Source organism: Cygnus olor, chromosome 11, assembly GCF_009769625.2.
Source record: "Cygnus olor isolate bCygOlo1 chromosome 11, bCygOlo1.pri.v2, whole genome shotgun sequence".
In the NCBI taxonomy this organism is placed as follows: domain Eukaryota; kingdom Metazoa; phylum Chordata; class Aves; order Anseriformes; family Anatidae; genus Cygnus; species Cygnus olor.
In genome coordinates this window covers 16,085,424-16,099,504 of record NC_049179.1, presented here as the reverse complement: position 1 = coordinate 16,099,504, position 14,081 = coordinate 16,085,424, and the positions used below count along the sequence as shown (strand labels likewise).

General features: G+C 40.7%; 1 protein-coding gene across 7 annotated transcripts in view; it reads right to left on the bottom strand.

The window, feature by feature from the left end:
• Positions 1-14,081, bottom strand: part of MCTP2 (multiple C2 and transmembrane domain containing 2) — a 124,716-nt gene that overhangs the window by 72,582 nt on the left and 38,053 nt on the right. For 6 of the 7 annotated variants that reach the window (XM_040569825.1, XM_040569823.1, XM_040569822.1 and 3 more), the window contains 5 exons: positions 14,003-14,079; positions 12,705-12,819; positions 10,691-10,726; positions 2,074-2,238; positions 350-480 (listed from right to left, as the gene is read on the bottom strand). In XM_040569825.1, the coding sequence (XP_040425759.1) occupies positions 350-480; positions 2,074-2,238; positions 10,691-10,726; positions 12,705-12,819; positions 14,003-14,079 (524 nt within the window). Of the gene's footprint in view, positions 1-349; positions 481-2,073; positions 2,239-10,690; positions 10,727-12,704; positions 12,820-14,002; positions 14,080-14,081 lie in introns of those variants that run through there. The other variant, XM_040569828.1, reaches the window with a different exon arrangement.

Here is a 14,081-nt window from a genome sequence, read left to right as displayed (position 1 = left end):
GGAGCAATATCACCATGCACGTGCAGATGAACACTGCCTCCTTGCTGCCACCAGCTCTCCCAGAAACAGCAGCCACTGAGCTCCCACGGTGTTTTGGATTTTACAGTCTGCACGTGCAAAGTCAGCTTGGGTGTCTATGCATTCAGGTCATGGCTAATCAGTTAGCCAGTAGTAGGTTTTAATAAACATACCTTTACAGACGAATACGCACATGACCAGAATAAGGAGAGAAAAATACAATATGATGCTGGTAATGAAAATAAATTGATCAATTTAAAATAATAAAAATCACATTACCTTTTACATTTAACCCTCCCTCAGAAAAGAAAAGAAAAGAAAAAAAACTTACGTTCCCAAAAGCTCCTCATGCTTTTTGTTATCCTTTCTCCAGACCTCAATGTCCAACATATCCTTCCTGTCAGAGAAGTAGTGAAAATCAAACTGTTCCCTCCACTGAGGATTTGCACTCTTACACAGTGTCTAGAAAACATGCAGTTATAATATTTACTTTTCTTAAATGGTACTTTTTTCCACAGTAAAGCACATATCAATTCTTCTACAACAACAAAGCCAGATGTTAGGGCATCAAATACTAAGAAGGTCATTCAAACCAAAGCTCCGTAGCCCACCACACAGAGCCTCATCTTTCCTACAAGCTCTTTTCCCTCTTCCAATAATGATAAATATTCAAATGTGATCTCAGTGAATGGCTGGAGAAATGATGAAATGCAAGATGGATCCACCAGCTCCACTTTCAGTGGACCACGGCCATCATTCAATATCATTCGTGTTGGAAGAAATCAAGAATAAACCTTTTGAAGACAATCATCTTAAAGCAGGTTTGAATGAATTCAGAAATTCAAACAAATATTTTTCCTCTTTGGTGTTACGATACAGGCAACGCAGCATCAGCCTTGAAAAATATTAACATCCAGGTAATTTGATATCTGTAAATTGTCCTGCTGAGTTCAGTGAGACCTTCCACATGTTCAGGTTACCCTGAGAACACAAGTATTCACCAGACTGGGACTTAAATCACTTGCAATCACTTGCACCACACTCACCACGATCAGCATGGCCACTGAGAGAACAGGCAACAGGATTAGCTGGACCATGACAGATTCACCCCACCTTGTGATCTTACTACAGTGTTAAAACTGCAGTCCCCAACTTTTTCTGGACCCCAGACGGAAATGCTAAGCAACTAGTTCACTGCAGGCAACATTGTCCTGGACTCCCCCTCTTAAACTTTTTAATTTTCTGTGACTGCAAACATTGCAGAGTCTTGCAAATTCATGACACAGTCTATGGACCATAAGGAGAAACATAAAAAGGGATCTTTACTGGAATAACATATTTATTCTAAAATAACTAACCCATTTGTTATTTTTGAAAGTTGCTTTTCTGAATAAAAAACATTATATCATGACCTTGGTTTGAGGTCTTTTCTGGAGGACAGAGTGCAGGTTTCAGATGAGTCTACATCTGAACGTTATGTTCTGTGAACTCTCTGCACATTTTGTACAGGAGGGGTTTTGTTTGTTTCCTTCTCCTCCCTCCACACTTCCAGTTCATGACACGCAGAGCTTTTGCTTTCTCAACAGAAAACTTTTTTTTGTTGTTGTTAACTACAGCTTCTCTCCTTATTAGACTTCAGAGACAAAATGTAGACTTTGGGAACACCGCTCAATGGGCTTTTTTTTTTTTTTTTGTTCCCCTGTTAAAGGTAACATTTTTCACGAAAAATGCTTTAAAAAATGCACCAGAAGCCGCTTCAGGTCTGCTTTTCCAGCATACCTAACATTGCAAACCTGACTTCTGTATTGGCAGAGAACAAAAAACATGTGTGATGCACGTTGCCTTCTTTCATTTCATATCAATGTCAAACATCCATCAATATGAGTATGTTAAATGCACAAAAACAGATACACACACAATTCCCAACTTCCTATTTCTATATTGCCATGTATAACATTAGTAAAATGTTAGTGTCCCTGGTATGGCCTCCTGGTTTTGATCTCACAAAAAAGATTCAAGAATAGTTCCAAACTTAAGGAAATTCTTAGTACTTACCTTACTCTTGTATCTTTGATCTCCCAGTTTCAGGAGAATAAAAACCTCTGTCAAGCCCCCACCGGGGATGTTCTTCCCTTCCAAGAGCGTGATGGTGACCAGCCCATTCCACAACTGGTTCTTGCGCAAAGAGTCAGAGAGTCGCATACTCCGCATGAAACTCGACTGAAAAGCATGTCAGGGACACAAAACATTTACACACAAACCCACATTTTTATGCACACGCTGACAGTGATATGAAATCATAATGAGAGAGTTATCACCATTCCCTAGTAGTAGAACTGAGGGCACAAAAATGCTAAGAATTTTTTGCCCGTTCCATGCTACACTTGCCCCCGTGAAGGGGCTGCATTCAGCATCAGAGCAACATCAGCACATTGGTTTAAACCAGCAGAGAAGTCAACCTCACCTGACCTGGCTGAGCTTTGGTGAGAGCAGAGCTCAAGCATTTAGAGCACACTCTTACCTTGGCTCAGGGCAAGACACAGGAGAATGCTAGGGAGGAGAGGTGGAAGAGGGGAGAAACAAAAGTAAACTCAAACGTCTCTAGCTACATCCACAAAACTTGGGTCTGTCCTTTCCTGTGAGACAGCCCACAGACATACAGAAGTCCATGACCAGGTGAAAGACTGAAGTCACGTCTTCCACCACTCAACTGCCTGTCCTCTACATTAGCTCTTTGACTGCAGATCTCTGGAGCTGCCACTTCCAGAAACTGAGCTCACGAATCAAAAGTCCTGATGCCTGCTGAAAAAACTGACACGACTTGGATCTTTATCAGGAGTTATGGTTAACTGGTAGCCACATTTGTTACCTTCACGATTTCCTCCAACATAGCATGGCTGTGCTAACAGTTTGCTAACTGGCAATATTTTATTGGACAGAGGATGATTAAATAGGCCTTTATTTGGGGGGAGTGAGAGCTGGAAACATTAAAACCCAAGGCTATACTTTTCTTCCCGCAGTAAAAACCCTGCCATATTTTATTCTTGTGAAGCAACTTTTAACTCGCCACACTTCAGAGCTTCAATCATGTCATATACAGGTGGGAGCAAGACGGAGGAGAAGATTTCACAAGTCACTTTAAAACAGGACGTGTTAGCTTTAAAAGCAAGTAAGAAATGTTGTTGCTAAATAAAATGATTGCAAAAGCACCTGATGTCTGAAGATTACTTTTTATGGATCAATTACCCAGCAACAAAATTCTTAAATCATGGGTGGTGAACTCACAAATTTTTTACTCGCTTTTTACTGGTTAAAATACCCAACTCTTTGAATCCCACAAGCATATTAATATACTTCTATTTAAACACCCCGTTTGGCTTTCCTGGCACACTGGAGAAAAATTCCTACCTTTAAAAAGAAAATGAGATTTTGATTCATAAATCCAGCTGCAATGTAATTTTTTTTTTTTTTTTAAGTTCATCTTTTAGGCCAAAAAGCTAAAGCATGACTGTTCCCATGGACATACTTCAAAGTCCCGGCAGATATATTCCTCCCTAAACACTGCAACTATTTCAAAATCCTTTTTATAAAAAAGGGAGTAATGTCCACATGGGATCAAAGGGCATTCTGCAGTCTGGCAATCGCCTTAGAAAAATGGCAGTGCTTCCATGAAATATGCCCTAAAATAATTTTGCAGCTTGGTATGTCCTAATTTCGAATTGGATGTTTATCTTGGAAAGGCTTCTATCTAACTTGTCCATAAAACAGCTCCACTTAGCTCTATGAGCCCTGTGAAAATGGAATCCAAAGCTGGCTATTAAAGGGGCCTGGAGATTGCTTCCATATGGCATAACAGCATGGGAGTGGAGGGCTAAGGCCTACAGCAGGCGTTGCTTGGCTTGAGCTCCCGATCTATCCATGGACACTCGTTGCATTACACCGTAACATCTGGATTATTGCTTGTAATGTCCCTGGGAAATATCCACTTCCCATCAAAGCCTTTATCTATCTCAGTTGTACTTTGAACATTTTAGTATTTAACATAGTCATGTTTGATGTGATGTACTTGCTGCTTTAGGACCAAGGATTTTCCCTCCCCCCGCCCTTCCTCAGAGGAGGAAGAGGTATTTGATGTTCACAAAAAAACAGACAAAGTTTATAATCTGCGTTACAATTTCTTTTAAAAACAAAACATCCAGTTCTCTTCAAAGCTTCCAGGCTGAACACAAAAGAGAGTTCTTATCACTCAGTTTTCAAATCAAGTTTGGATTCTTTTCATTTTATACCCAGTCCAGTATTTTAAGGAGTCGCTCGGTGGTGGTGGGGTCTTCCTATACAAATTTTGTCCGATACATAATCCTACCCCATTAGCCAAAAACTTGACAGTTCAAAGGCGTGTTGAGAGGTGCCCAAACCATTCCCGGGAAACATCAGCACCTGCAGCTCGGTATTACTAGAGCACATTGCAATGCATCAACTCTGACCTCCCAAAACAGGTGGCCCTGAGCAAACAGCCCTGTGCGCACACACACACACACACACACCTCTTCTGGATGGCTGCACATCTGCAAAAGCACTCTGTGCTGGGGTGCTGAGCCTATCTCAGAAGAGGAGCATGTTGGCCTCCAGCTTTGTTAACAGGACCTTGCTACTCTCTGGACAAGATCTGGCATTGCTTCAGAGCATCACACCGGGTAAAGGAGCCAAATGTTTTCAACTGGTTTAGGGCATGGTGCTGATCTATACCGCCTCAGCACAGGCTCAATGATGCAGCCTGCTTTCAACCTTCCCCAGCCCAGCTCTCCCACCTCCGCAACCCTCTCTGTAAATGGAGCAGCATGAAGCCCCAGGAAAGCTGTTTCACTTGAGTCCCTGCAAGACAGCCCATCGCATTAGGAATGCTTTGGATTTCCTGGATGCACCCAGGTCATGTGTGTTCAGCAGGTCTGACACATCTCCTGCGCCTCCTATTGTCTACGTGCACACCGAAGACCTGATCTGTGCATGCTCTGCTGCTACCTCCCCAGCATTCCCACATATTTTGCAGGCTATTCCTCTGACAACCCTGATGGAAATCCCAGCCAAACAGGCACTGTTTCACTTTCCACTCAGTTTCTGGAAGGAAATATGTCTGGGGAAACCCAGGTGTGTGGTAGGCCCATGGACCTGGACCCTCAATGAGTCAACTTTAGTGTTGCCTGGGGAAGGTTGTACTACAGAAAATGCCTCCCTGGTGAAGAAATTAATACCGTGTTATTTATTTCATAAGTCTCAACTCCTCTCTGATATCCCGCACCTACTTATTTCAAACAGATTTACACAGAGTTAATTGATTAAACTTCACAGCCTCCCTCTGAGTTTGCAAAACTATTAGAGAGCAGAGAACACAGTAGTGCAGTCATTAGTCTGACAAAGTCAGTCCGTGGCAAAACAAGCACTAAAAAATTCCTCCAGCCATCACTACATTAATCTGCCTTTACACCAGAAAAGTCAAAACCCCTCTCTAAGCCAGAGAGAAAAGGAAGGTGTTACTGCTTAATCAGCAATAATTTTAAAATATTTTTTTATCTATTAAGCTCTTCCCTTCCCCTGTTACCACCCAAGCTACAGACAGCTCTGTGCTCGGGTACTTTAGCTCCTCCCGTCTCTGAACCCTAGCTCTTTCCAGCTGTGCTCCCAAACTAGATGCCAGGTCCCTCAGGCCTCTCTTGCTGTATTTTCCTGCAAACCCTCTGCAGTCATCCAGCTCACACTCTGGCTGCATCCCAGATAAAGGTGCCTTGCAGAAGTACAGAAAAGTTGGCTGAAGCTCGGATCAGGCTATAGGGCTGGAAATTAGGAAACACATGCTTCATGATGGAAGCTGGCACATGTCCTGAGCACAAGACATTGGACAAGTTTACTTATCCCCCACCACCATCCATCACTTCTGAAATTAAGCTTCTGGCCCTGACACCAGAATTTGAGGGGTTGTTTCCAGACAGAGCCTCTGACTTCAGGGCTCTGCATGCACTGAAAAATTTTCACACATGCATCTGGTGTGGGTGTTACTTTGCAAATAACCAGCAGTACCATAAAGGTCATCCTTATGAGCAGTTCAATGCTGTAAAATGGATAACAACTGGAACAAAAAGCATCCCTCACACAAACCAGACAGAAAGAAAATAGTGAGGCACAAGAATATCCAGAAAGCTTTATTATGAAAAACAACTAGATGCTTTGAAAGTTTAAGAGCTCATGTTTACTGCAGATTTAGGGATAGCAAAACATCAGGAAAGTAGTGAATAATCTTTTCTGAAGCAAAAGAATAGCACTGTCATGAAGCAGGACCCTGTCACAAGAGGAACAGAAGGGGTTTTTTCCTCCATAATACTTAGAAAGGACATTTCCCTGGAAAATAGCACACATCTCTGAACAGAAAAAAAAAAACAAAAAACAGTGCTGACAATATCATTTTCAGAATCTAGTTTCTGGTTTCAGAAATGAGTATAAAAGCTTCTCACACGAATTTTCAATTTTCCACTACTTTCTGGTTTTGGTTTAAAGAAGAAAGCTGGACAAGAATGAGCAGGTTGGCCATATTCCGCCTTCACAGAGACAAATACAAGAGATGAGCAAGAATGTTTGAGCTTTGGAGGGGAAAGAACCGGCTCATTGACCCAGCTTCACAAAATCCTTTAGGAGCTCAAGTCTCCCTGATAGCACCATTTGGATATAATCTCCCTCTGTAGGCACCCTGTGAATCCCCTCTGGTGCACCAGCACTGCTTTCCAATCTGTCTCTTTTCCTGATGCACACATACATGCCCCAAGTTCAAACTTGTTTTTGAAGCAATAAAGAGATGCAGAAAAATTGTACATTTAAATGACACAGTGAGGTGGCCAAGTGTGAAGTGAGCCCATCTCTCACATCTTTCATTTAAAAGGATGAGACAGGACATCAGAAAGCCTGCTGCAATCCCTGTAAAGAGGTCAAACATAGAAACTGGGCCACGTAATTTGCCATTTGAGAAAACAACAACACGCAAATATGAAGACTCTTTGGACCTCTCCTCATTAGGCAGGGAAACCATTTTTCAGAGGCAGTCTCCCCCTGGGAAAGAGGAGAGGGCAGCGAGAAAAGCAAGTGAACCAACACGAGATTGCCGCCACGATGCGTGACCCTGTGGCAACCGAGTCCCTACGCTCCGCGAAACACTCCGAGCACGCCGCTGCCCACGGGGTATTGTGGGAGAAAGCCAAATACAATGAGGCAGGCAAAAATGAAACATAACAGTCCACGCAGAAAAAGGAGAGCGAGGGATTTTCCCCTGTGAGTAGACACCGAAGAGCACTTGGGTCCGGTCAGCCTTTCAGCCAATTTATTCAATCAGCTTAGGCTATCAAGGTGGCAATTGTGTCGCTTTTGTTTCAGGACTGAACTGCTGCAGGTCAATCCAGCCCAAGCAAACCTGCTTATTTGCTTCGTAGATGTTCAACACTTAAAGGTTACTCAGCTGTACAAATGCTGGAAATAGCACAAGGGGCACTCAGGGTGAGATTCAAGCCACCCGGGACAAACAAGGCTACTAAGCATCAGGACGTTGGGTTCCAGCAGATATAGTTACCAGCTCCTTCTGCACCCCAGATAGCTCCAGAAAAAAATAAAATATTTAAAAAAATCAGAAAAGAGGGGAGAGCTTGCCAATACACAGATATCAGCTCACATATTGATACTACTTAACAGTATCCCCCTCCCTTTTCTCATGGAGAGCAGCATTGCAAAGAAGAAAGCTGCACTCTTGGAGACAGCTCCTGCAGAGGACAATGCTGTTTCCAGCTCCCATGAAAAATGAGGGCTCTGGATGTGCTGCCCATGTCTTTGGATACTGCCCAAATGTGAGATGATTCCCTTCTAGCAGCAGTGAAAGATATATACTGTGTAATCAACAGATAGCTAAATCATCCAGTTCAACAGCTCAAACCAAAATGATTTAAAAGACAGTATTCAGCGGCTGAAATTCTTCCTGCATAATATTTGTAACGACTGCGACAGACATAGCTAGACTGGATATCTTGTACTGCTGCTGTTCTCATTGTCTGAAACAAAGCTTTTCCTTCAAAAAGCAAAGGAGCTTGGAGAAACTACATGAAAAGTACATGGTATCCACCACAGCCCATCTCAGTCCCTTCGCCAATCTGACATATGGTTGCATCGGGCATTAATACCAGCAGAGGCACTAACCATTTGGGGTGAATTTCAGAATCCAGAAAGAATCCTGTGACTAATGTGACAGGACTCATTTAGGATACTGATATTCCAAATCTGCCAACTGCACTGATATAACATAACATGGTCAAATTAGAGTATAACCAGATTTCTTTTATATAGGTACGAAAGAAAAAAAAATAATGTGAAAAACAAGTTCATTTTGTCCATCCTTAGAACAAGTTATTCCCCCTGTATTTTTTAGAAAAAGAAAAGCTAAATATTATAATATAGGTCAGCTACAGTTCAGTGGAAAACAAAAATCAGGAAAACCATTCCTAATACAAGATTTTTATTTACTTAAACCCAAAGAGATGAAATTTAGATCTGTCTCAGTTTAGCTGCTCAAACGGAAAGCATATGGCCTTTTTTTTCCTGCAATAACCAACCACTGTCAGCTCAGGAGCCAAAAAGGATATGAGTTTGTGCATCCATTACAGAGCTCTTCCCATTTCCCCTGCCTCCCTTATTCCGATATCTTTATCTCGTCCAGCAACATTGTTTTCTACCCCATCATACTCTCTGGCCATTCTTCCATAACCTCTTGTGCCTTCCCTAGACACCTATATTCCCCATGCACACAATTTTTCTTTCTAGTCTTTATGTTCTGCCACAAACTGCTAGTACTGTTTCCACAGACCAGAGTTTCCTAACTAAAGATGGTTATTGATGTACAGTACTAGTGTTTTAGTGCAGTAGCAGAATCAATAAACTAGGAAATACTGCTTTGTCAGATTTTTCCGGCGCATGCTGGGAAATACTTTTACTGCCTTTGGATGGTCACAGAGCTTTTCTTTAGAGATCACACTGGAGCATGAACTGTGTCTTCCCTGGGAAGAACTGAAGCTCTCCTACCCTCTAGTGACTGTAACAGAATAGAGCACAGGGTTGCAGCTCTGTTTGTCTTTTTGTCCCCTCCTCTTTTAAACAATACTTTCATTTCTCCTAATTCTCCTAACCATGCCTTAGCATCTCAATTTTATTTAGAGATGCGAAGGCACAAACCAGAGTCTTGAGAACAGAGATACCTGCCAATATGGCTTACAGTTAAAGGTCTAAAAAAATGTATATATAAAAATTATTTAAAGTGCAATGAGATATAGTGTACAGCTGGAAAAAAATGAATGACAGCAACCAAGACAGAAGTTTGGCTATTCTGGACAAAAAGGACCAGAGTTTAAAAACCTGGCTCCCTTTTCTGGGACCCAAAGCCAACCAGCGTCAAGAGACAGCTGTGTGTGCTTGCGTGAGAAAGAGGGGGATCAAGCTACACTGATTGAGTGAGGGCATAGTAATTTCCAGAGCTTTAGTTAAAAACTAAAGCACTGAGCTCTTCAATTATTCCATCACTTTTTGTCATACTGCATTCAGGGATGTCTGGCGGCTCTTTGCAAGCGCAGCGGTAAGGGTCTGTGTTATCTCCCTGGAACCAGGGCTCGCCAAGCAGCCAGCCAGCTCCAAGGGCTGTTCTTTGCACTTCTTCTATTTACAAAAATATACTTGCTGGCACAATACCTGAGAGGGTTGGCTCCTCTACTTACCACACCACAGTTATGATGAATAAAACAAGAGGAGGTTAATTATTCAATTTATTTAGGCACAAACCAATAGTTATATAGGGAAAATATCAAGATGCATATGCGTTCTCATAAGAGCCAAATTTTGCTTTTCAGAAAGTTAGACTGTAAGGCTCTCAAGCTGGGTACTGGGCCTTGCAGTTTCTATATCATTGTTATTTACTCAATAGCAAATTAAAGCTTTACAGAACAAATAAAAAGCCACACTCTGTTTCCCGAACAAGTTACAATCTAATGCAAAAATGTGACAATGCAGGAATATAAAAGTAATGGCAGTCTGCAGGGCTACTACAGAAGACCAAGAAAAGCAAGTTCTGTAGATATGTAGCAACACACAAATCCTTGAAATCATGTTACATTGCTCATAATGAAAACTGCCTACTCGTTCTCCATCCCAAGAACAAAAGGAATTTCAAAACCCACAGGAACAACTAGAAAAAATGCTGTCTCACAAATTTCTCCAGTGGCAAGAGACAGCCTAAACAATTCAACTGGGAACCAGAAGACCCATTTTCAACACCAATATCTACCTATCCATAAGCAATTCACAGTTTTTGTTGTTGAATTTATACCAATGTTTTCTTAGTACAGACTGTGTCCTTCTCCAACTCTTTACTGAATGAGGTCTTACTCTCGATCACTGATGGATGCTACCATAAGACATACAATAAGAAAACAGTGGCAATTTCTCACCACATTGAAAAAATCAAAAATCCAAAAGGTAATCACAACCTCTGCACTTAGGTTGAATCTACACTTCCAAGTTTTTATATTTTTACAGCTTGTTTCAGAGAAGGGCACAAAGATTTGGGAGTGGACTTTTTTGAAGAGAAAAAATTATGAATTACCTTGGATGAAGATCGTTTCTTCCGATTTGACCATCTCTGTTCAAGAGTCCCCACCATGGCAACAAAGAGAACCCACAGAGGGAAAACAGAGGAATAAAATGGGGAAAGTTGTTTAGCAAAATAATTCAAACATCAGCTTATAAAATGAGTTAGAAAAGCTTAGTAGGGGGTTGGATCTACTACTGCATTCATTTACCTCCCTCCCTCATGGCACATAATCAACAAAACCAAAGCACCTGCATTGCACCAAAAATAAGAGGGAAAAAAAAACAAAACAAGAATAATAATCAGAGGGACCCAGAACCATTAGGAAGAAACATGGATTATACTTCTGGTGCCATCTGGTTCTACAGTAAGCTAGTTTAAAAAAATCATCTTGCTGTTAAGTGCTAATGTGGACAGAGACATTTCACTGTTCTGATTCCACTGGAAATGGCTGAGCAATTTGCATTTAAAATACAAGGGCTTAAAACATCATCTTTAAAAAAATTACAGTATGCACCAACTCTTCTATCAACTGCACTCTGAATGTTAAGTAAGCACCCAAGAGTACCAAAAGCCACTACTTTAAAACAATGTATTTTCTGTCTCACTGGTTAAGTCCACTTTAGCCCATGCCTTCCTAAAAATCCCAGAAGAACTCCTGAGGTTCTTTTGGCTAACATAAAGATACCATCTTTGCTTCACCCCTTCCTGCAATCTGATAGCGTTTGCCAACAGCATTGTCCTGTAAAAGTTAGCTGGTGAATTCATATCCAAGATTGAAGCCATCTCATAACGTAGGTATAGAACTATAACAACAGTGTTTTGATGTCATTAAGCTTTTTAATAATCACAGACTAAGGTAGAAGTAACTTTACAATTATCTTTAAATTAATGTAGTGGGTCATTTTACAGTTTTCAAAAAAGACAATTTGAAAAATAAATACTGAACAGCAGACATCCCATGTTAACTTTACCACCTTTAAACATTTACATTTCTAGAAATAAACCTATTCAGACAAATTCCATACCTATAATTCAATAATGTGCTGTAAACAGCAACTTTCACACTAGACTATACAGAAGACTGCAGAAAGATTTTCTCTTTACATATTTACGTCACATATTTAAAATCGGTCTGGCTTGAGAAACAGATCTAAGAAAATGCCTACTCTTGACTTTTCCCCACCCTTTGCAAAGCTGCTGCATGGACAGTAGCAGGATGGGTTGACCAGGCTTGCTCCACACTGCGTAAAACACTAGAAGGAATCTTAGAAGATTATAACAAAAACAAATCAAAACAAAACAAATAAACAAAAACAACACATGCACAACTTAATTTAAAAACTATCAGCTTTGTGTTGTTCACAGTCTCTGCCCAGTATTTTTTTTTTTTTTGGGTGTTTCTAGCATCACCAAAAGTTGCACCGTATTTCTGCATCAGGAGTGAAGTTCAGTTGAACTCAGTAACAAAATTGGCGTTTTTACAAGAAATCTCTTCCTCAGCCAGTGTGCTTCTCTGCAGGACTGTTAGAGTTTAAATCTTAACATTAAATCCCTGTTTTTAGATTTCACAAAAAGGTATTTTTCATCGGCATGATAAGAAAAAAAATAATCACATTCAAATTACTGGGTTCTTTCTAGGTGATAAAATCTAAGTTTCTGATGAAAATCAGAAAACAGTATGCCCTGAAATGGCAATTAAAGCAGGTACAGTTCACACATTCACTTTAGCAACTTGCCCGTTGCAGTGGAAGATAACATGTACACGATACATGGAAAGCATTGCCACAGTACACTTTGCAACTACAAGACAAAAGCATTCAGCTACAGATGTCTAAGCACCTTTTACCCAGTTAAATATGTTTTTTTTTTAAAAAAAAAAGAAAGCTATGATCTATGTCGATTTCAGTATAGAGTCTCTGAAGATGAAAATAAAGGTGGCATTTCCCAGTAAATCAGATTATGCCAGCTCTTTTTTTTTTCACCTCAACACATTTCAGCTATAAATTTGATTTCCTAAGCCACTTACATTATTTCTCTTGAAGTCTCCTTGCTTTACTGCTAGACTCAAGTTTAATACAATCACTCCCATGTCATCTTCTAAACTGTTGGGATCTTCCAATTTTAAAACCTGTTCAGTAGTTCTGCAAGCAAAAAAAAAAAAGCATTTGTTGACTTCAGTTAACTCGAGTTCATTACTAAAGGTCACACTGAGCTGTGCAAATTTCAGCCTCTTGCCTGAAATTCCCAACACTGAGTTTAAATATTAAAGGGGGAAGTCTGGAGGGTTTCCCCCTTAGTTCTGATAAAATACACAACCTTTTAAATAACACAGCCTATCATGTTATTATGTTATTATCTGCATTTCTCCAGATGTGGATACATGCTGAATTAAGTTACTGCTACCTCTACTTCACAGGGAAAAAGAATGACAGAGAAACTCATCCAAGTGAATTTTCTAGCATTAAAGGCTGGGATTTGACTCACAAGATCCGTATTCTGCCTTACTGCCACGTGCATTTCATCTCCCTCCGTGATTCAGTTCCCTCGCTGAAAAGAGTAAGGCTGGTATTTACCTGGTGGCACTATCTCACAGACAAATTCATTAATGTTTCTGGAAACTCAGATACAACAGCCATGGGAGCTATAATATATCCGCACAGGGAGAACTCATTTTCCAAAAAAAAAAAAAAAAAAGTCACACAGCGAGTGAGTATAAAAGAGAGAAATAAAACTTGAATTCCTGGCTTCCAGCTCCACATTCAGACCAAGCAGCAGTAGACAAAAGGCGAAGGGCTTGCCTCCACACTAAATCAGGGCCAGATGCTGCTGCAGCAGGGATGGATGGAGGGGGGGGTGTTGAAAATAGGGGAGCTCACAAGCAGCAAGGCAAAGCGTTCCCTTGTTGAATTATCTGCAGAAAAAAAACACCCCACTCTACGTGGAGCTAATAGGGGGTCTCAACTTTCCTCCCCCTTTCTTCTGCCATAAATCCACCTCCACAAATTATTCTAGTGCAGCTTTCCATAAACAATACCATATATACAAACTCTTGTCCTTATTCTGAGATACAAAAAGAAAAGTGTGCCTTCTTCTGAGCTGGACTCCATCCAGGTTGGGTTGGAATCCGTACATAATGCCGGATAAAAGCACGCCTATGTGGGATTTATCTGAAGCTATTTCTCATTTTTTAAATGTGCTCCCCACCCTTCAATCAGAATACGTTTTCATGAATAGATGAATTCCAAGCTGTAGCAAAAGCATTTCATTACTTTCTTTTGCTTCTCAATTAAGCTGTAATAACATTTAACTAAATAAACATATTACCTATTGAGTTCAAGTTCAGTGAGTGCTACAAATGCCGAACCCATGAAGTCAGAAGAGGTTAAGTCTCGATCATACACCT